Here is a 24658-nt window from a genome sequence, read left to right on the forward strand (position 1 = left end):
TGGGATCTTAAATTTCAAAGACGGCCTATTAGGGACATCACTTTCTTTTCCACTGTCGAAATGTGGTCCGAGTAGTTTAGTTTGGGGCCAGTTATAACGCCCAAATCTTTCATCGTCGTAACTCTGGTCAATGGAGATGAATTAATGGTGTAGTTAAAAGTGACGGGTTGTGTTTTTAATGCAATAGTCATGATGCTGCATTTTTTAGGGTTTAGCTTTCATTTCCAAGTATCACACCACAGGGAAGCTTTATCTAGAGCAATTTGAAGATCTCTGCAGTCAGAAGTGTTCTTTATTCCCTTGTAGATCTTGCAGTTGTCACCATATAGAAGAGTACGTGTTTGGGAGGATGATGATGATTTGGGGCAATGATGTATGGAGTCATCAAATCCCCGTCGCCCTCAATAAGGGCTTGTGTGTTAGCTATGATATCATTGGTCATATCCTTGCTACCTCTCCCCACCTCTCGTCGTTGACAACACCGCAGTATTTTCCCCAACCTTTCCCCCTCTCCAAAATGTCTCTAGAATGAAAAATAGTTCCTCTTTCATTGAGTGGCTTAATCCTCTCCCTTCAATTCATATTTCCAACTGTTGATTTGAAAAGGAGTGTCACAAGGTCTCCTACTGATTAACACGCAACAACATTGAAATTTCAGCATTTTTATGAACTTGCAACATTTTCTTGGTATGATTCAATTTTGTAAGGTTTACGTAGGAGTGCATGAAATACTCCGCCAACCTTCCTCACATGTTAAACTACGAAGTATTGTCGACATGATGTTTCCAAGTAGGAAGGTAGGTTATGTCAGCCATGATATTTTTACAGAACTCCTACTTCCCCTCGATTCCCATCGTAAGCTTTTAGGCAAACCCTTAACCTCCAAAGCTGCACTATCATTTACGATGTATCACTTTTGATGGAACACAGTCAGAATCGCTGATTTTTTAGCTACTTACGCTGGCATAACTAGTTTTGTTAACAAATTTTTTGCTGCAGTTTGTATAAACGAATTCCATTTGCTCCTGGAGACTGAGCCCGATGTTCGCTATTTCAAAATATAAACTATTTTCAAAACTTTATATAATAGAATGTGCCATGTATTTACCGTAGGCTTTTACCAGGACCAGAATCGCAATACGTATTATCTAAAATTTTATAATATCCTGCTTTGTATAGTCGAGAGTTTACTGTATATCCCAAAGCGGATTGGAATTTGGCCACAATGAATGATGAGAATCAGGCAAGAGCACAGGATAGAAGCACGCAAGGAATTAGAAAGGTGGAGAGAGTGCTTACTTATTGGCAAAGTCCACCTGCAGCATGCCATAGCCCTCATCCTCAATGCGGCCCGTTGACGAGATGTGAAGCCTTGGAACCATCTCACGACTCTCTGACCATTTTGGCAGCAAACTCTCGGGGCAGTAACGCCTCGTGAATGTCAACACTCCCACTGGATCTAACAATCATGGAAAACATATACAGAGGCGATGAAGCAGAAAAAAAAGTAGCTTGAACCCGATGGCAGCAATGGATTTACCAATGGCATGCACACACTTGGTGTAAAAACATGAATCGGATGAAAAATGCTACCTCCAACTCACAACAGATATTCTCATAGAGCACCGATGAAGCACATTAATAGCCAGACTGATATGCAATCATACTAGAAGAATTTAAAAGGAAGATAGAAAAATTGGAGCTGCAAGCATGTTTGACTTTGAAATCACAGCAGTTAGAGGGCATACAAGCCACTCAGGATGAATTCAGGTGATAACAGTGTAGATAAAGCCAAAAACTATAAAACTTACATGAGGATGATATTTACAAGGAGTATATTTGCAAAGAAACACTGGCATCAATCCCTCATAATATGAACAACAGGCTTTTTGACACCTGGTGTTATAAAGCATCTTATGACTGGCATTGAGATCATAAGCTTCAGTTTTGGAAAAACATAAAAGAAATGGAGGTAAATATGTTTTACATGATTTAATATGCTCTTTGCTCCAGTAATTACACTGGCGATCACACTAACAAAATGTTGGCATTGGCTTTGAATCCACAGTGCAAAGACAAAATCACTTTAGGAATACCAGATGTAGCATGTGCATAATTTAGTTAATCTTGCGTCGTTTGGCACAATGGATCTGACAGGCATAGGGCGAGTGTTTTTTTCATTTCTCTTGATAAGCCATCAGGCAGCATGGACCCTTGGCGCTCATCATAGCTTCTTGTTTAGACATGCTCACGGCGGCCAATCGTCTTCCGACCCAGCAGTGTATTCCGAGTAATCTGAGTGGACCCCCTCCATCACTCATACTTTCTCATGCAATATTTTTGTACCCTACCCAACGCTCTTTACGCAAACAATGAGAGAATACATAAATATAAGTTAAAATTTCTGAAAGAAAGAAAACAATGTGAGTTTAAGGTTTAAGCGGACAATGTTAGTTTTTCCCGGTGTTTGAACTAACAATCTTTTAGCCTTTTTGATTACTGTGTATGTCCGATGTTTATTTTCATTCATTCCTTTGTTGCATTCATTTTCTTTCTTAGCCTTAAAAATCAAAAGTTTCTAAGGTTTATTAAATGACATGACAAAAATAGAATTTGTTTGGTCTGTAAAGATAAAGCTAAGTTCTATAGTTTGCTCGCTTTGTCCACTAAAATTCCACAAAGATTCAAGATCCAAATACATCGTTGACATAATTATTAATAAGAATTCCCAAGGTTCCCAAATATTGCAACTTATGAATTGGATGGATGAGGCAGATACTTTGTGGAGATCTGAAGATTATGAGATGTGAAGTGAAACACTTTGCACTTTCCACATGAAAATTTATTAAACTACACTCGACATGTTTCACTGCACTGCAGCATTATCAAGACTAAACCAAGAAATTAACCATACCCATATAAATACAACATTTGAGAAGGTGGGGGTGGAAGGTGGGGGTGGAAGGAGGAGGGTGGGGAATTTCAAACTGATTGTTGTCTCGGGTGAGGAAGGGGAGTGGGGGATGGTGACTATTTTCAGGTGCTCGGAGGGTTTTTTTCCCCATTAGCTGAGGGAGGTCAAGGAGCAGAGAATGGAAAGGAAAAACATGGTCATTAGTAATAATATCTTTCCTACTAACAGCCGAAATGATGCACAATTGCTCCCAAATGTCCATTTTTTCCCTCTTTTAACCAGTTTCATACCAGAAATGCTGCAACGGGTTAAACAGACAACCTTACATCAATTTTTCAAGTAAAATCTTGGTGGTATGGTATTTGGAGGAGGCGACCGACAGCTGAGGTCATTTGCGCCATGAGGGTAGGGTATGGAAGGAAGGGTGGAGAGCAACCCGGCGTCGGCATTAGCCTGCTCTTAACGAAAGGCGCCAAGGGGGTAGGGCTTAACGTCCCATCCGACGGACGGAGTGTTGCGCTTGAAATGTCCTCCACACAACACTCAAGCAGGGATCGGGCAGACTTTGAAAATTCTCTGCCACAGCCGGGATTTGAACCCGAGCCCGCCGGGTGGGAAGCCAACACTCTAGCCACCACACCAACCCGATCCCCAAGTAAAATCTTGTTTCCTTTTATACTAAGTCTTTATATAATTACTAGTGATGGGTTGATTCCAAAATTTTATCGATTCCGATCCCGATTCTGACATTTCGATTCCGATTCTACCGATAGCGATTCCATCGATTCTGATGCCATAGGCAACAAGAAAAATATCACTTAATTCCAGGCAGCAAGAAAACCACTTTAAAAAATATTACTCTGTGAAAGAGTCAGTCAAACAAAAGCATCTTTCATAACATTACTATGTACATAATTAAAATATAATAGCTAAATTTCAAAACAGAACATACCTGAAAAGTGGTGTTACATGAATTACTTTAGAATATTAGCACTCGTGTTTAAATTTAAAATAAAAGTATCTCCTTTAATATCTATCATTTATTGATAATATCTTATCATTATCAATAATGTCTCACAAATTTAGTCTCTTTTTATACAATTTAAATTTTTGCTCAGAAAGCAAAGCTATTAGTGAATGATGATATGCAAGTTAACCCAAATAACATAGCAAACACCCTAAATCGCTACTTTATTGAGGCTCCAAAAAATTCTGTCTCGTGTATTAAAAATGGAAATTTAAGAAATAGTCCTAATAACACGGTACTACATTCACTTTACCTTTTTCCTGTCACAGAGAAAGAAATAATTCAAATTGGTCAATCCATGGAAAATAAGAACTCTGCAGGAATTGATGGTGTACCAGACAGAATAATTAAATTCTCCATTCCATATATATGCAAAATCCTCGTCTATCTCATTAATCTTTCCTTAAGTGAGGGTAGCTTTCCCAAAAGATTGAAGGTAAGCAAGGTAATTCCATTGCAAAAAAAAGGAAATTCAAAGGATATAACAAATTTCAGGCCTATAAGCTTGCTATCAGGCTTCTCAAAAGTTTTTGAAAAAGTAATGCAAAAACGTGTTGTAAATTTCTTGGAAAAAAATTCAGTTCTCACTAAACAACAACATGGTTTCAGAAAAAACAAATCTACTTCCACAGCTCTTCATGAACTTATTACCAATGTTTTAAGTGCAATGGACACTGGTAAATCATCCTTGGGTGTCTTCTTAGACCTCTCTAAAGCATTTGATGTAGTAAATCATAATCTATTATTGCAAAAACTAATTAAATATGGAATTACAGGTAATACAAATAAATGGTTCCATTCTTATCTCAAAGGAAGGTCCCAAGTGGTTGTAATCCCCCATCTTGACAATTCCACAAATTACAGATCTGAATTCAAGTCAGATGAAAGGGCTATTGAAATGGGAGTTCCGCAAGGTTCCATTCTTGGGCCTCTGTTGTTCCTCTTGTATATTAATGACCTACCTGAGAGTGTCCCAGAAGCAAAAACTATAATATTTGCTGATGATACAAATGTTCTCATCGAGTCCAATAAAAAATCTGATCTACTAAAGAAAGTTTGTTCCACAATGAAATGTTTAGAAGACTGGTGTCAAAATAACATGATGGCCATAAACGTTCAAAAAACAGTCTGTGTTAATTTTGGCAGAGATCTAACACCTCCAGTAAAATTATGTGGAAATGATTTAAAATTTGTTGAAAACCTCAATTTTCTTGGAGTAAATATTGAATCAACAATGAAATGGTCTATGCATATAGAAACCCTTACCTCTAAGCTAAACAAAACTTCATGGTTAAATAAAAAACACAGTACTATTCCACAACCTTATATTTTTGCAGTCTACTAGTTTCAACGTTACAACGTCATTATCAAGACTAACTGAGAGAAGCATACAACATCCAGCCTTATTTATCCAACAATAGTGTGAAGGAAGAAGGAGGGGGGGGAACTAAATGAGGAGCAGCATTGAGCATTGTTGGTTGGGCATTGTTGGTTGGATAGGAGGTTCAAAACAAAAAGTATAAAAGCTTGGGGAGGTGGGGTGGGGGCAGGCAGATAAAAGTCAGGTGGTAACGAGGTTAATGAGAAGGGGAGGAGGAAGGATTGTCAAGGAAGAAGTCAGATTTTAAAACAGTAGATAAAAAGTTAGAACATTTGAATACAGTCATATCATTAAAAATTTCGATGTTACGTGCAAGAGTGCATTTGGTGATTTCTAAAATTTCTAAAATATCCAGTTTTACACTTTTGTCATGTACATGTAAAATTTTAATATTAAAATCACTGTTGTGGCCGGATTCGGACAGGTGTTTAGAAAAATGGGAAATGGAGTCTTTCAAACGAGCACTTCTTTTGTGTTCATCGACACGAGTTTTAAACTTGCGGCCCGTTTGACCAACGTACACACCGTTGCACTCGTCGCATGTCAGGGCATAGACACCACTTTTGTCTTCAGGATTCACTTTGTCCTTGGAGTTAAAAATCACTTTACCAAGGGAGGTCGGGGAGTAAAAACACACTCTGTATTTGTCTTTGGGTATGAGGTTGTGAACACTGTAAGACAGGGGGCCAAGGAAAGGTAATTTGCACCACCGTTTGGGTTCCGTTTTGGGGACCGGCAGCAAACTGGTTAGGGTGGGCGATACTCTTATTCGGGTTTTTTTGGCCAGTAATTTACGGATGAGGTCATCATGATAGCCGTTATTAGAACATATCGATTTAATAACATTAAGTTCCTGGTTGAAACTTGAAGCAGTCATTGGTATACAAAGGAGTCTGTTAAGCATAGAGTTAATGCCTGCAATCTTGTGGGAGTAAGGATGGTTAGAGTCTGCGGGGATAAGTACATCCGTAAAGGTACTTTTCCGGTAGATTGAGAAGTCATGTTTGCCTCCTATGAGGGAAATCGTAAGATCTAGGAAGTGGATTGAGTCACCTCCGAGTTCGGTTGTAAAATTTATGGATCGGTGGAGGGAATTGAGTAGCCCAAGGAAGGAGGCCAGTTGTCTCTTGCTACCGGTCCATAAGCAAATAATATCATCCACATATCTAAAGTAGTAGCACAAGTTTTTTAAAAGAGGGTGATGAGAGCTGAACAGTTTACTTTCAAGGTTATCCATAAAGATATCAGCTAGGATAGGCGAGAGGGGAGAGCCCATAGAGAGGCCGTGGTTTTGTCTATAAAATTGGTGATTGAATTGAAAATAATTTTGGTCCATGCACACTGATAATAGTTTTTTGAAGTCACTCACTAAGTCGTCATTGACGGATGATTTTCTGAGCAAATCTAGAGTTATATCTATGGCTTCTTTAGCAGGTACGGAGGTAAAAAGGTTGGAAACATCAAATGATACCAGTTTTCCATTAGGGGGGGTTATTGTTGAAAGACATTTTGCTAGCTCAGAGGAATTTTCAATGCTGTGCGTAGGCTTGAACCCCGAGAGGGTCCGTATGAGTGTATTTAGCTTTGAAGAAAGGAGGTGGGAGGGAGCAGAAAAATGGGAAACCACAGGGCGTATGGGCACGTTAGAATTGTGGGTTTAAATCTGTTGATTATATTCTAAATAAAACTTTTTTTCAATTAAGATATCTAAAAACAAGTACCAGTATCGATATTACAAAATGCCTCTATTATGCAAATTTTCAGTCACATCTGTCATATGGAATTATTTTCTGGGGTGGCTCACATCAATCTCATAAAATTTTTAAAATACAAAAACAGGCTATCAGGGCTATTCTCAATCTACCCTATAGGGAGTCATGCAGAGCACATTTTCAATCCCTACAAATTATGCCTCTTACTGCCTTGTATGTATTTAATTTAATAATGTATGTCAAAAAAAATCTGAACTCATTTGATCTAAACTGTCAAATACACCAAATAAACACACGACAAAAACATGATATACATATTGAACCGAGGTCATCTAAACTTGCTAGTGAAGGACCATATCATAAAGGGGCCAAACTTTTTAACTTACTACCACCAGATATTAAAGCAATCCAAAATAGCAACTCATTCCAGCACAAATTAAAAACGCTTATATATCAAAATTCAATTTATTCACTAGATGAGTACTACGACTTGTGTAAAAAAAATATGCTAAAATAAGCTAAAATATGTACCACTGTCATCTGTCCTTTATGTTTTTTATCTCATGTGTTGTTTGTCCACTATGACGTTTTCTATGTTACACTGTAACCAAGCAGAAATAAAATTATTATTATTATTATTATTATAAAGCATCTTCACTCTGTCAGGATAAAGCCTGTTGCATTTTGCATCACATATTTTTCCTGCAGAACTAAATGTCTTTCACTGAACACAGTGGATGGCGGTATGGCAAGAAACCTCTTCGCTAATACTTTCAGCCTTGGGTAGGAGATACAAGTCTTCCAGTATTTCCCAGGGAAGGAATTTGGTGGTGCATTCATCTATGATAAATAAGCTTCCACTTCAGCTTCAACAGTGTTTGCTATGGTGACTATGGGTACTTTTCCAAATGCATCACTGTATCTTGACTATGTACCTGTCACAGACTCCCTAGTCTGCATTTGCTCCTTCGGAATATAAAAGGGATTTCCAAGTAGCACTTTTTGATCTCGAGTCGAGTTGAAAATTACTCGCAAGCATCGAGTCGAGTATGATAATTTCTGAACTAGGCAATACAGCAATGCATACTACAATATATTCTACTCCAATTTTCTATGATGAATGTCTAGCCTAATGTGAGAATGAATATATAATGAGGATCGTTGATAGTTATTGCCAGAAGTAGGAGATGAATGAAAATTAATGTGTCTTCAACTGTTCCATAGGGAAAATTGAAATTAATTAACCCCAAGTAATATGTAGACCATATATATGTATCCAAACTACAAGGGAGAGCCCTGAGTATAGTAATTTTCACAGCTATAATAAAGATTACATACTAAGTATGTATATGAATCATGTAATATTTGGTCCTTTCAAATTCTCAAGCAGAAAATCCAATTATTCTACATGCTCAGCCAGCATGTTTTGGCATCTCCATGTTACAGTATTACTGCCTGCAGAAAATTGGCTTTCGCTACACACTCGTGTGACTGGGCAAGTACTTTCCTACCAAAATTGCAAGATTTTGGAGACTTTGGAAGTTTTATTAAAAATTATATCAACGATTTATTTGGATCTTGAATCTTCATGGAATTCAAGTGGACGAAGCGAACGAACTATAGAACTAAACTTTAGTTTTGTAGAGCCAAAAAATTCTATGATTCTCACGTCATTTAATCAGCGTTAAAATCTCTTGCTTTTTTTAAGTTCAAGGAAGAAACTAAATGCTACAAATGAATATCACATCGGACGGACGCAGAAATAACAAAGGCTAAAAGATGCCTTGTGATATGAAAACTCCCCCTTCCGCGCGACTCACCTCGGCGAAGGTGGAAAGGGAAAAAGGGTATCAGTTGTTGCCTTTCATGGAAACAGTTCATTTTTCTCTCTCTTAAGCATGCTGACTTAATTTCTTCACTTTACTTCAATACCCGAGCCATATTTCTTATGCGTGGGATGGTTCCGAAAAATATCCAATCCTTAGTATTTTCTTTCGAATCCCAAGTAGCCATGAATATCGGCTAAATATTGGTCCAATATAGGCTTCAGATTGGCATATCGGCCCTCATTGCCATCATTCTGCCAATGTTGGCCCGATATTGGCAGCCTATATAGGACCGACATCATCTGCTGATGTTATGTTATGAGTCAAAAATCTAAGTGCCAGTAAGATCATGTTTTAAAATGCAATTCATGAAGTATGTAAACTATTAAACATTAGGTCAAGATTTTTTTTACTCACTTTGGACTTAACCATTTTTTGGCCCAGCCTATTTGCCCCTCATTTCCATCATTCTGCCAATGTTGGTCCCATATAGGCAGCCTATATAGGACCGACATCATCTGCTGATGTTATGTTATGAGTAAAAAATCTAAGTTCCAAAAGCATATTTTAAAATGCAATTCATGAAGTATGTAAACTATTAAACATTTTGTCAGGAATTTGTTTATTCACTTTGGACTTAACCATTTTTGTGGCCTAGTGAAAAATTGCTTATGAAACAAATATTGATGAAGCAGTAAAGTATCTTTTGATTCAAAAACACTCTTTGAAATATGATTTTAATTTTTTTAACCCATTTGAGCGATGGAATGGATTTGGTACTTCTCCCAGTGGTGAATATTACTCAAGCCATCATTCCGCTTTTCCCATTCCTGAATGCCTATTTTCAAACTCCCGCTCGTAGTTTAAAAGTATCGACCTACCGGCTACCATTGATCTAATCGTATATCGATTGCTATCGATAGCAAATGTCCACTATTTTGCTGTTTCCTGCCACCGCATGCCACATTTGCATCAACTTGCTTAATGACTATGAGTTTTACCTCAGAATGCAAAGTTATAGTGCTTTAATAACTTGGAGTGTTACTGTGATCCAAATCAAGTTGCAATCATGTGCATTGAGCTGCGAATCAATGGTTATCTGACAATGCGGTGTTTTGTTTACATTCTGTGTACTTCCAGATCACTCGAAATGGTTTCGACCGTTGAGATTCTTTTTACTAGCTTCATCAGAACTGGGTGAGTAGATTTTTTTGTATTGAAATTCATACTAGGCAGCATTTATATCCATAATATTGTGAACCATTTTTACCTTGTGGACTTCTTGATTGTTTGTTGTCTGCGCAATTATCTTGTAGACTAGGGTTTCAACTTTAACAAGTAATCATATATTATCCTAGCGTTAAAACCAACAGCTTACTTAACCCTTTGAGTGCGGATGGCATAGCATTGATGCCCAGCGTAGGTCCTGCCAACGGGCGGGTGGCATCACATTGATGCCACGCCGGCCTATGTCCTTCAATCGCTCCCTACGCTCCTCCGCTCTGTTCTATCTACTCTCATGATGGTTTCCCGCACACAAAATGGATTAGGCTACCTGCATATGCCTTCCGTTTTTGAAAAATAGTTTATATTTTTTGAGTAAATTTTTTTACATTTATGGAGTACTTTTTTATTTGTAAGATTTTTCGCCATTACAAAAAAAATTAAATGTGATATTTTCTTTACTTTTCTGAATATTTGTACTAAGTGTTGCCACATTTGAAGGTTATTATTTTCGTTTTAGTCCTATTAAAATTTTACAATATTTCCTTTCATCTCATTGACGAAAAATATTTTCGTATTTCATATTACGGTCACTATACCTACACACGCTAAACACAGTTGAATAATCTGTTGCTGTTTTTATTAATGTTTAAACTTAATATTTACATAATGCCATTATAACTCCTAACATTCTTCTATAATATATTTGCCACTCATTTTCTGAACGATCCTTTCAATAGGGGTCTGATTATATTGGCTACGGAAGAAGAAATAGTTTTCGACTTTTTCTCATTTTTTTTCGTATGAGTTTGTTTAAGTTAATAGGTGGGAATAATTACGACCACCAATTCGTTATTCACGGGACATAATGAAGGTTCTAGGGAAACTTTTATATTTTTTCCATTTTGAAGGAGAAATTAGAATTGGGGAAACCCTTGGGGAAAAAATGATCGCATTTCGGGGCTCAAATAAAAAAGTCGTTTTCCGTCACCGCGGAATAGACTATAAGTCGCTCTGTGTCGCCTGTTATCTCTATTTGTAGAAGTATTTTTGCCATTCTTATTAGAAATCCATGCAACTATTCTGTTGTGTGCATGTCGTAGAAAAGGTCAGCTCTTCCTTCTCAGTTTTTGCGACTCTCGTTATTAGTATTAGTCAGAAGGAGAGACTAGAGTCTCTCCTTCGGACATCTTTCGATTGCGTGCATTTTCACTCCTCTATAGAGATTTTTTTTCTAATATTACCGTATGGCCTTTTGCCATTGGACATTTTGGTATTTTACATATATTTAGCCACTTCCGTGGAATGTGGGAGACATCTTCATTTTTAACTTTATTCCTATTTTCAAACCCCAAAGACCGTTTATGTATCAGCCTTTGGTCAACTAGGCTTAGAATATCTCCTCGCAATAAAACTACCTCTGACACAATTTACTCAAGTGTATGCATGGAACACTGCATTGGGTCTTCTCCGCAAAGGTTTTTTTTTAACTTTGAAGCAATTTACATATTTTAATTCAACCAAATAGAGCTATTATAATCAGAAAAGAAAGTCAGCAAAATTTCTATGCACAAAGAAACAATTATTTTTGGATTATTATACGTTGCCGTTTTATCTGGAGCATTCACGTTTAGATATTTCTTGTACGTCGGTTCTAAACTTTAACGCTTACATTTCTTTCTGACTGCAAAAGAGCAACCTCATCAGTCTTGTGCATTTTGTAAGTGTAATGTATTTTATTGTAGCATATTTTATAGGTGTTAACTGAGGTATACGTTTAGGATGCAAGTATGTGGAGCTGGAGGAAATATTGTCGTCTGAAAGGCTTTGGTCCATATTTCCAATACCTCTCAACATGCAGTTCTTCAAGGATAACCGAGCATAGGAATCTTACTCGTGGGGTATGGGAGACATTTTTGGTCCAATATACCTAATGTATGATTGTATGAAGTATTGTAAGATGGCCATCCATTCCAGATTATTGGAAAAGGTAGGAAAATATCTTCAATTTTTCCCTCCTTCACAGCACTTTTTCCCGAGACCGATTTCAACTAATTTTCCGTTGCATGCAGTTTGGCAGGAACCCTGGAGTAGATGATCCGATACCAAGAGACCCCTTGCATAAAATTCGACCCCTTTTGAAATTTTTCACTCAAAGAATGAAAGAAATTTATTACACGTTTAAAGAACTCTGCTTCATTAGTCCATGTTGCTTTGGAGTCACAAACGCGGCATAGCATTACATATGCTTTCTGAGCCTAATGGCCTCGTGCAAGATGCTATAATTTACACTGGGGCGAAGGATCCGGATGTTGGAGGCAGGGGACATGCAAACAAAGTCATGCGAAAATTAATCGATAGATTTCTCCTCAGTGGGCACAGTTTATACAGTCGCGTAGCCACGATTTTGAAATGGGGGGTTTTTGCCGGAGGTGTGAGGGCTCTTCTGGAGGGTGCGGGGGCCATTTTACCCGTTTTTGGCACCTCAACGGGGGTTGTTACCCATAACCCCCCCTCCTGTGGCTACTCTACTGAGTTTATGCATGGAAAATTATAATCATCATAAAAATTATAGTAATCTGTTCAAATATCTATTGAGTTACTCAAAAAGACACACCACTGAAACTCTAAGGACAAACAGAAGAAATAGTCCTCCTCACGTCCTTAGAACGACTAAAGTGGCGAATCAGTATAACTCTGATGGTGTATGATGTGCAGATGTTCCAGGGCTGTGTTTGAACCCTTTTTTCAAATAATTTCACAATTATTAGTTAATATTTTCAGCATTTACGCAAAAGAAAATGGCAAAAAGATAAAATAACTTTCATTTTTGCATCCAAATCTAAGTTACTAGTAAATTTAAAAATTTAGATGTGAAAATTAAAATTCGAAAACTTTTATTTACCCAAAATTTGATGCATGGATAGTGGATGATATCCGAAAAATTATTTATCTTATTTTATAATTCATTTCCGCCATCATTTCAGAAATTAATTCAAACTTCTTAGTTGCTATGTAAGATTATGTTGTCCGTCGTTTCTAATGTTTGTGTAACGGGTTGCATAAATATCCGGAGCATTTATCACATGGGTTCGGATGGCATCACTGTGATGCCATTAACAAATTGTTTAATAAATTGTCAAATTAATATAAAATCCCTTTTTCTATTGAAATTGTTTTCATATTTTCAAAAAACAAAGTGAATGCAGTGAAAAAAAATTCTCTGCCAATGTGAAACAACTCTGAGAAAATGTTACGCAATGAAAGGGTTAATATCAAATCATATATTTACTGTGAACGTGCGATTCCTCCTAGCTAGAATCTGTACAATACAATCCGCAATTTTGCAGAAAACATGTTATGCGAAAATAGTAAGGTTTTTATTTTATCCCAATGATTAACTGATTCCTACAGGAAATTTTAATAGGAAGGCAACGATTTTGCTCATGGCGCATGAGGCATAGTTGTTGAGAATAATTAAATTTAAAAACTACAGAATGCCAATAAGAATGCGCAGTAAAATTTTGAAATTTGGTAAACATGAAGAAAAACCTGATGGCTGCAGTGTGTTTAAGATTCATTTGGTGTCAAAATCTTCGAGTTGCCATGATTTCAACGCAAAAAACGTCCGAAAATTGCATTAAGAAATTGGTCAGTAGAAAAATTTATCTAATTGATGACCTGAATCACTTTAAAATGCAATGATCTGTCTCAGAGTTATTTAAGTTTAAGTCTGCAAGAGTTTGGCATGGGCAAAACATATTCTAGAAATCCACTTGGTGGAAATGGTTCAAAATGGAATGAATATAAAATCTGGCTAATAGGAATTTTAATAATCTACTCATCTAGATGCTGCTGAAGCAAGTAAATAAGTTTGATACCCTCTCGAGGAATCTGGAAGGATTCCTTAAAAGGCAAATGGAAAGAGACGAACATCCTTTCTTCTCTTGTTTTATTCCAAGCAATCACAAGTATGTGTCTGCCGGTATAAAGTTATTGTCATCAAAGCTGTTTCTTAGCTCACGAAATGTAATTTTGCTGTTCCACTTTTAATGGAGCAACTAGGAAAGTGTTAAACACATCCACTGATATGGATATTCAGACCTGCATAAGCAAGATTTTGGCTGGTGCTAAAGACAGAGGAGACAGGCATGAAAGAAGACTGACAAAAGCTGTGGTTCAGTAGTTTAGTTGTAGCAATAGAATGTTATTAAATATTACATTTACCTTAGAAGTGTTTTTTCATTCCTACTCATTATCATCATCAAATCAATCTCAGTCTCTGCTATGTCATCAACTAACCGTAGCATACTAATTCTTTATTCCTGGATATTAACACCCATGGCCTTCCCCTTGATTTCATTGTTGGCCGTCTCGATGTAGACATTAAATATTGTGGGGGACAATGCATACCCTTTCATCAATCCTTTAGCTATTCTTGCTTCTGCACAATTAGGTGCACAATTTTATCATAACTATTTGGTTTTTATACAAGATGTGCACAGGTCTAAGATCACTGTAGACCACTCCAATACCATTCATGACTCCAAATGCTATCATATTGATGTTTTATACTGGTTTTGGACACGTCTTGTTCAATTCTCATTTGGCATTCCAAATATAGGTCCAGCCCATCAATATTGGGTGAGCACCAGTGAACTGGGTACATACAGGCTGCCAATATCGGCAATAAGACTGAAAACGTCATAATATGGACATTGGCCCTATATTGGCTGCCAATATTGGTCCGGCAATGGCTGAAGAAAGCGGAGCAATATCGTTCCAATATTAGGTAAATGCCGGTACAGTGGGTAAATATAGTCTGCCGATATAGGGCCAATATAGGCTGCCAATATCGGCTAAAAAAACGCAAAATGTTACCTTTGGATATTGGCCCTATATTGGCAGACAATATAGGGCCGACATAAGAACACTGGCAGTCGATATTGGTCCGACATAAGCCCGATATCGGGTGGCTACTTGGGGTAATGCGCTAAATGGCCGAGTCGATCTATACATAATCCTTTTTAACATCCTCAGTTTAGTGTTTTAAGTCAATTAAGACGATTATCCATGCTTTAAATGACGATTTTCAAGACTAATGTGTTAAAAAACTTGAAAAATCGGCCTCAGTTACCGAGCCTCAGAGGTCCGCGGCGTGTAGGTTAGCCTTGACGCGCGACTGAAAATCGCTCTTATTTCCTTCATCGCAAACTTTTTTCCAAGATTTCTACTTAGTAATCTTTAGAAATCTCTACTTTATATTGTGGTTCAAATTTTCAGAGTTACATTTTTCGTAAACGAAAGATAATGTCTACTTTATGTCAAAATTCACGTGAAAAACGGGTCAGCCATTTTGCGTTGTAAAACCAGACAGATGAGAGCCAAAATCTTCAAAAGTAATTGAAAACATAGAAAAAGCACCAGGTCAAAGGAATATTGCGTTTTTTTAATTCCATAAAACTCATACCAACGCAAAACCACCTGGTTAAATTCAAAGATTTATTGAGGAAAAACGATATCTCGCGTGGCATTGAAAAATTGATCATGTTTGGGCCACTGTATCTCACTAAAGGGTTGTATTTATGTAAAACGGCATATAAATCTATATCCGGTAATAATTTATGAGTATTTAAGCTAAGTTTCGAGTCTCTATCCCCAAAAAGGTCATTTTGGACTTCATTCCAGCTTTTTCCGATTTCGGACCAGTGCGCGCCGGGTAGGAAGACGATCGGCCGCCGAGGCTGCCGTAAAGGTATTCGGCGCCAATGTCGACACCTAGGGGCCTATTACGAACAAGCGGGCGGTACGCTACCGCCGGGCGGTGTTTTCGTTCGGTATACGGTATCATACCGTCCCTTGCGATTACGAATGGGACGGTCGGAAAGTCACCGGCGGGCGGAGAGTATGTACATGTCAGGGGTCGGTAAGGAGCGATGCGGCGGAAGTGACGTTTGCATGAAAAATTCTGAGCTCCTTCAGCCCGAAAATGGTGTAGCCAATGGCAAGGGCGTGCGGTGTTCCAATTCCGCGGCAACTGTTCCTAGCAGACGAGTATTTCGGCAAGAGTTGTTGGGGCTTATTACGTAAGTCATAACTCCGGAGCTATGGAGCTATAAGAGTTATGATGGCTGCCATAGCTCAATTTGCGATTACAGTAGTCAAAATAACTCCGATAGGAGTTGCGAACTGGAGCTATCTCGGGGCTGGAATAACGCAGGCTTCTGACCCGTCCTTATGGTAACTCCAGCCCGATTTCCTTCGCTTCTCCACTGTCATTTGTTGATTTCTGCCGTCGGAAGGTCGGAATCTGAAGGATTTGGCAATGGATGGACCAATAAACATATTTGGGGAAGGATGATGAGGGTGTTTGCGGAGTATGAAAGAAGAAGGAGGCATCTGACTTTAGAAATGAGACGAATAAGGGGTTCCCACTATCCGATCGAATTATATGAAGACCATTTTCGAATGTTTTTCAGAGTGTCGAAAGACATTTTTCAATATCTCTGCCGATCTCTGGGACCCACACTAAGGAAACGCAGAATATCTGGACTAAACGTGGAAAAACAGATAAATATTATTAAAGAATTTTCATGATACCACTATGGGCGTGTGTAATGTTGAATCTTCTTATTCTGCGTCTGAGATATTCCGCGCTTCCTTCCTTACTGCGTGTAGTGTGGGTCCCAGAGACCGGCAGAGATATTGAAAAATGTTTTTCGACACTCTGGAAAACATTCGAAAATGGTCTTCATCTAATTCGATCGGATTGTGGGAACCCCTTATTCGTCTTCTTTCTAATGTCAGATGCCTCCTTCTTCTTACATACTCCGTAAACACCCTCATTATCCTTCCCCATTATATGTTTATTGGTCGATCCATTGCCAAATCCTTCAGATTCCGTCGGCAGACATCTACAAATGACAGTAGAGAAGCGAAGGAAATCGGGCTGGAGTTATCATAAGGCATTTTTATTTTCATTATTGGTATTAAATATATGTGTCGGTGTGTGTGCAAATATCTTCGTTCCGTGTAGGCATCTGTCAATCTCAGTAGCACATTTTAGTTAATTGTGGATAAAATATTAAGGTTTGTCACCCCACATTTTATTTATTGTTGCCTCCCCGTTTATTCCTTGGAATACGCCAAGGGCAAAGCTTCTGTGGTCACTCATAAAATTATTGAGCACCGCGTACTGCTTCCTGCTCATTTTCTCCGACCTTTGCCGGTATCTAAAATTGTATTCATTGCCATAATATAAACATGGGCAGAGAATAGGTTTGCATTCGACGATAAACGAATGACTGTATACAATGGATGACATATAACTGTATATGAATAAGCTTTAAAGTATAAACATTTCAACAATGTAGTTTATATTAATTATTTCACGTTAACTTACGAAATACAAGTTTGGGACTCCATTCCGAAATTCACGTTAAACCCGTCTGCTCAGAAACATTTACTATCGGATACCTAAGCTCCTATTGGTTGACTCATTTCTGGAGATTTGCTTTCCGAATTTTTCATAGCCACTGTAGCTCCGCATTCTTTCGGAGACCTGCTGGTACGTAATAGGGTTGGAGCTACAAATCAAAACAAATCCTGGCGGAGGATTACAGATAGCTCTAGCTCCGAGTAAAAGTTACATAATAGGCCTCGTTGGCAGTCGATAAAGACAATTAGTGGTATTTATGGATTAATAAGGATATGTCCTTCGCTAATTCACCTTAAAAGTTTGACAAATGAACGAATTTTGCTCCTCAATTCTTACTTATAGGATAAAAAGTTGAATAAAACAATAATTAGCAGTGACTTGCGGAAGATATCATCAAAAAATCACGTATGAGCAGACGCAGGTAGTGACAAATTGCATGGCAGACCATCGAAAAATTACGATAGAAGTACTTTTAGGGCCAACGGGCAAGGTGAACCACCAATTCCATTAGAGCTTTGACCGAAATGCCCATTCTTAAAAAATATATGAAAATTCACCACGAATACTTAGCTGGAGAGCCTTAATCACAGACAATATGACACTCAACATCTGTGAAATGACAAAATATCTGTTGCTCTGCATTCCTTTCGCGTAAGTAACGGGGTTTGGAAACCTAATGCAAATTCAGAGAACAAGAAAGGCACTTTTAAAAATAATGAAAAATAACTTTTTGGCTGTTATCTATGAAAAGCAATGGAGAATTAAAAAACACAAGATATGCACTACTGATTACAAGAAATTTTTATTTCAATATAATGTCACAGAGTTTCACCATTTCTTTGGTTTATTCACGGGTACACAACCACAGCAAAACAGTCTGCCCACAATAAGCATGTGAGATCGCGAATCGGTTCCGCGGCAATCACACACACAGGCTACAACTTATTTCAATATTTCAGGTAAAATCCACAATCGATACAAGCTCACACCATTATAAATAATGGTAAATAGGCAAATACGATTATCAAAAACTGGAAGTCACTACCATTCTTATATTCATCACGTAAACCTTACAATCAAGAGCTCGCTATGATGAAAACAATTATTTAATCACTGATTTTAAGCCTCACATTATCCTACGCAAGTGGCACAGGTGACTTTTCTCACTACAACTCCTTGGTACGATTGATATACTATAGTATAAACAAATTTCACACATGGCTTTGAACGTGATAGCTTGGTCTGAAGTCTAATTCACCGCTAGCGCTCAAAACCAAACTTCTGCTTTATAATTCATCCATCAAACCGCTTTTAACATATGCCTCTCCCGTATATACGGCTCCATATATATATGGCTCCATGCTGCCACCACCCATTTAAAACGCATTCAATCTTGCGAAAATAAAATTGTCAGGAAAATTATTGGAGCCCCATGGTTTATTAGTAATAGACAAATACGAAAAGACTTACGAATTACCCCTATTTTAACATTCCTAAAATCTGCAATAGACAAATTTCAATACTCTCTTGGCAAAACTAATAATGAGCTAATTATGAATCTCTGGGATTACGTAATTCAGAATAAACCCAAACATAAAACCCCTAAATTTGCCCTCCATCCTTCCCACATCCCTTTACCCTAACCTAAAGCAATGCATGGCCTGAAACTTCAACTGAGAAGCAAAATATAGTATATAAACCAACCCCGTTCCTGATTCGCTGAGAAGACAGCCCATTGGCTGGGAGCTTAGAAGAACGTATAAAAGAAAACTCCGGTGCGGTGCGGTCGTGAACTGTAATCTCTGCGGTGAATGACGAAGGTAAAAACGCCACTGACAATTTTTACATTACTATCAGACACTTCTCGATATCGTAAACCACTGCTTACAAACCAACCTAAATGGAACAGTGATAACTACAGCTCTTGGCAGATATTTGTCAACCTCGTCAAACTTTGTGCATTACAACAACTGGTACTGTGATTAACGGTAGTTGTCACATTGAAAATAACACTATTTTGAAACAAAAGATGTTCGTAGAAATCTCCAAGCAGCGAGCAAAAGTTACATTCACCTCGCAATTCAAGCCGTTATAACGTTGAAAATAACACTACTTTGGCACAGAAGATGTTCGAAGAAATCTCCAAGCAGCGAGCAAAAGTAGTATTCACCTTGAAATACAATGAAGTTGTCACGTTGAAAAAATAATATTTTGCCACAAAAGTAGTTCGTAGAAATCTCCAAGCGGCGAGCAACAGCTGTATTCACCATACAATACAAGCACAGGCAGTCCTTAACGACGAATTTTCCGGTACCTATGAAGAAATGGAAGAAGTTTTTGCATATAAAAACATTGCGGACATTAAAAAACATCCAAATTGTTCTAATTAAATAAATGAATGAGGGTCAACTTACAATCAACGTATCCATCTCCTACGGCCGTGGCTCAGACTGCTACAACGTTGTTATATGGGTATTATAAATTTTTTGTTCAACTGCTCCAGTCGGCTGTAGTTTTATATTTTATACGCTTACTCAGACATTGATATTATAAATAACACAAAATATGATAGCTTCCGAGTCTCTATCGTCGGATATTTTGTTTTAAAAACGCCAGCTCGACCCGAAAAATGTAAACAGACGTCCGCCATTAGGGGGTCGGTATCTCACCACCGGGGTAGCTGGCCGTGGTATCATACCGACCCCTAAGCCGTGGTATGATACCGACCGGTGGCCACTCGTAATCGCTCGGGGGCGGTAAACGCGCTTCGGGGCGGTATGATACCGTAAGCGATATCTCACCGCATGCGGTGAGCCGTTCGTAATAGGCCTCCTATAGTGTATTCGGCAAGCTGAAACTACCAGGCCAAGGCATTAGAATGACTTATCAGCTTTAAAAACTGCATTATTACATGAGTTTCATGATAGCGCTTCATGTCGGCAGATCGCTGGACCTACTAGACTCGAAAGCTCTGTAACCTTAACTACTCGACTCGACATTCGTAATGCAACTCGAAACGCTCGAGTCGAGTACAAACTATTCGAGTCGACTTGAATTTTCGAGTACTCGCACATCCCTAGAAGATATGTGTTTTGTTATCACGATTACGTGGCGCAAAAATTCAAATGACTGTTGGAAACGCGGTCGTATATAAATTTGTGGTTTGAAGTACTACTGGAATCGGAATCGATGTTTCACCTTGGCAAGTACTCGTTTTCGATTCCGGTTCTTGGTCGAGAATCGAAGAATCGAGGAATCGAACCGACCCATCACTAATAATAGGGTTGTTCACCATATTTTTTTTATTTAAGAAATCGAAAGATCGTGCTTCAGAAGGAGCAATGACAATTATATTATGCTATTTTCTTCATTGTACATGCTTAGAGAAGGCTTTAAACAGTGACAAATTTAACGTTACGCCAAAAAGCCCTACTTCCATCTTGAATTGATGTGTGACGTCACAAGCCTGTAGATGCCCTACTGCAGTGTTGTTTAAGTGGATCAGCAGGGTTATTCCACTCTTTTTTAAAGATCTCCAGCGTCTGCCGCCAGATCAGTATTTAAAGAAAATCCAAATTTATCCTTTAATAAGAATAATAATAAGCAAAATTACCCTTACTTGTACATATTTATTGCTCATCATATCACAAATAGCACTACAACGCACACATTTCACCAGCTGTCTTTTTGATACGTATAATCAGTATATTCCAAATCAACTGATTCAATAAAAAACTTGGCTCACAATAAATATAAAACACTATTATGTAACACTAATAAAACATGACAATCGGTTTTCCAATCACTCTGCACACACAAAAGAATTTGCACTCCTTGAAGTTCGAAAGGATTCTCCACACCTCACTTCCCACTCATCACTAATGACTTAGAAACAGTTTACGTTATTTCACATTGGCATTGCGAAGACAATGAAATGAATGGGCTGAAACAAATTATGTATTAAACTAGCCAAACCAGTTATTGTAACATCAAAAAACTTCGAATTTCACTTTCACTCTTACGGTAACCAAAATATGACCAAAACAAAAACAAACACCAGCGCAAAGAAATTCGTGAAATGTAAACACTGGCGAATGCTCAAAATGAATTGGCAATAGGTAATAAAATCAAACAGAACTTAGAAGCGAACAAACGAATGAAAATTAATATGCGTTCGATGTATCCCTAAAGTACAACTAGCTCAAATATGAAACATATCCCCTTCGCAATAGTTAGATACCTTAGATCGAAATGTATAGGGTTGATTGAACCAGCATGGAAGAAATAAATAATTTCGTCGAAGATGTTACATTCACCACTCACATCACTTGTCGCTTCACTCTTTACTTTATCGTCTATATGCAATCATTCACTTAGGGGTACATTAAGGGCACAAATTGTGTTCACTTGCACTAGAGGCACAATGAAAGTTCACTGCACGTAGTTTCCTAGCAAATGCAGCTATACAAAACTTTCAATTCCTGTCAACGCTACATACGTCGCCTGCCTAACTTGATGAATGGATTTTATGTCGCCTTGATCCATCCGGAAGTTTCATGCACAACATAGGCCATTTCAAAATATGGAATAACCTTGGTCAATGTCCAGTTGGCATGTATAGTGCTCAGCTTGGCATCGAGGGTACAGGCCAGGCGTACAGGCTTTCTACGTCATCACCTCCATTTCAAGATGGCGACCGTTTTTGGCGGCGTTGAAATTGTTCGAATTTTGATTGCTAATAATTCCACCATTACTTTTTCAACGCATCTGTAATTAATCCCAATCAAAATGAAATTACATCAGAAGTGATATCCATTCGTTTTTTGAGACTGTTCTGATAGGCTTGAACAACCCTATTACCTTTATATCCATCAATAATTTCATTTGAATTTAAATAGGAGCAACCAATATTTTGCAAGTTCAATTATTTTTTGTAATACTGGTAACACTTCCATTGAAATAATTACATTTTTTTCTCTCTTATCTTGACCTCATTCAATTAATGATGAAATAATTCTTGGGGTATAGGTCAATCAAATGTATATCATGCAAAGAAGTTGTTAGCCAACGTTTCAGTTTTCAGTAACATTTCTTTATGTGACAATATTGTACACGTATCATTGTATTTCATAGCGTTTTCATGTTTTCATTCATAGCCCTCCCTGATGATGGTTTCAAATAAACTGAAACGTTGGCTAACAACTTTTTTGCATCATATACATTTGATTGACCTATACTCCAAAAATTATTTCATCATCTATTAAAATAATTAACATATTTCATTATGTGTTTCATGTCTTCACACTCAATGCATGGATACTATGGAGCTGCAAGTGAATAACCACGTCCTCTCTCAGCCCCGAAGAGCCAAGTCGGCTGTATTGGACTGCAAGCAGCTGCTAAGTACGCTCGAGCCTTTCCAGATACCTATAACTTTAACAATTACCCTCAACAGAATGCTCGGGGCCTTCCCGGGGCTGCACTGGTGGAGGCGGGGATTATCTAGTTTTGTTTGGGCCGTGCGTCGAGGTGACGAGGAGAACCTAGTTTTGTTTGAACATACCTGATGCACACACCAACGGTTATGCATGTCGGGACCCCTCGGTAATATTCGTCTGACACAGCCATGAGCATTCGAATTTCTCTCTCCCTCTTCCCAGGGCAAGTGCCAACCGTATTTTGCGTCCCCTTGCATGTCTTTATGCGACTGCTCCGAGAAGTGTGTTGCGAGCGAACGTTCTTCCCCTCGCTGCTCCTTTGTTATTCAGCTACTCAATGTTTCAGACCCCATGGGATGACGTTGAGCGGGAGAACAATAACAAGTCCCTATTGCTTTGCACTGAGGAGGATCTTCAGAAGGGGGAAGCTATGCTACAGAAGACAAAGATGAGTCTGCATGGAAAGTCAAGGGTTTAGAAAAGGGCTGTCAGTACGAGTTTATCCCCTCAGATACTGCATATGACTACATATTATTATTGACCAATTCAATCTCCACATGACACCCTCTTCTAGGAGACAATGTCAATGCTACTTCCTTTACACGTGGAGATGGGAGACAGTAGGAAGCAGATGACAGGTGGGTGACGAAAGCAATGTGCAGTAAATCATTCGTGGAAATGTTGCCAACTACTATGACTCACTGGTTGTTCATTCCTTCACCTGTTGTCCATATATGTATTGTTTTAGCCTAAGTATCTCTCATAATGTCGTAAGCCAATTTCTATTAAAACGTAATTACTACTTTTATGCACCGTGTGTCATTGAAGTAATCGCGATGCATATATTATTGCGTTGGATGAAAAGAAAGTTATTCTTCACAATAGAGTAGTAAATATAATGAGTTAAATATTTCTTCCTTCATGTTCTCTAAGTCTAAGAAATATGAAGTCATAGAGATTGCGACTTCTATTTGAACGGTGATTAGGGGGCCGGGGATGAACATCTTGCATTGGTGTTCACGAAGTTAAATTCAATGCAAAAATTTACTGTATTAAATGTTAATTTTAATGATATGTTAAATAATATTTCAAATAATTTGAATCCAGGTCATTTCTCGTGAGTAAACTCGGCCCTGTGCATAGAATGGACTGGAGCTGATCTTTCTTAAACCGATTGCTCACCAGGAAATATGCGAATTCACTTTACGATGAAATTCACTTAACGATCATTCCCCCAGAACGGATTACCATATAAGCGCGTGTAAGAGGCGCACCTTTTTTCCCAGACATCGAAGCCGAAAATGGGGGTGCACGTCTTACACAAACTTCTTATCTTCCCCCCCTCCCCTTCGCCGGTCACAAGTTCAAGGGGAACTGAGTGGCCTTGGTTTTCAGCGTGAGTCAGTCATCTAAAACCCTAGGTCAAAATCAAGCGGCAGGCATGGGAGTTTCTCCCTTAGTGACGTATTTTTAAAATGCTCCTGTTTGAATTTCTTGCAAGCATCGCGCCGTCACGTCGGTACCCCAGAGGTTGAACATTGAAAAGATTGTGCGGGGTGATTCGCTCCGGAGCGCGCGCTAAATTTATTGCCACGAGAGGGCATCCTGCGGTATTTATACTGCATATAGTAATCGCTTATCAAACGTATAGAAATGCGTAGTTTTGAAGGGCATACCTGGTTAATAGTCAACATCTGT

The 24658-nt window shown here is 38.3% G+C and overlaps 1 protein-coding gene across 1 annotated transcript in view; it reads right to left on the minus strand.

Annotated features, from left to right (window-relative positions):
• LOC124160078 (poly(ADP-ribose) glycohydrolase) overlaps positions 1–24658 on the minus strand; it is a 61059-nt gene that overhangs the window by 23124 nt on the left and 13277 nt on the right. The window contains exon 6 of the mRNA XM_046535796.1: positions 1300–1459. Within this exon, the coding sequence (XP_046391752.1) occupies positions 1300–1459 (160 nt within the window). The remainder of the gene's footprint in view (positions 1–1299; positions 1460–24658) is intronic.

Source organism: Ischnura elegans, chromosome 6 (genome assembly GCF_921293095.1).
Source record: "Ischnura elegans chromosome 6, ioIscEleg1.1, whole genome shotgun sequence".
NCBI lineage: Eukaryota > Metazoa > Arthropoda > Insecta > Odonata > Coenagrionidae > Ischnura > Ischnura elegans.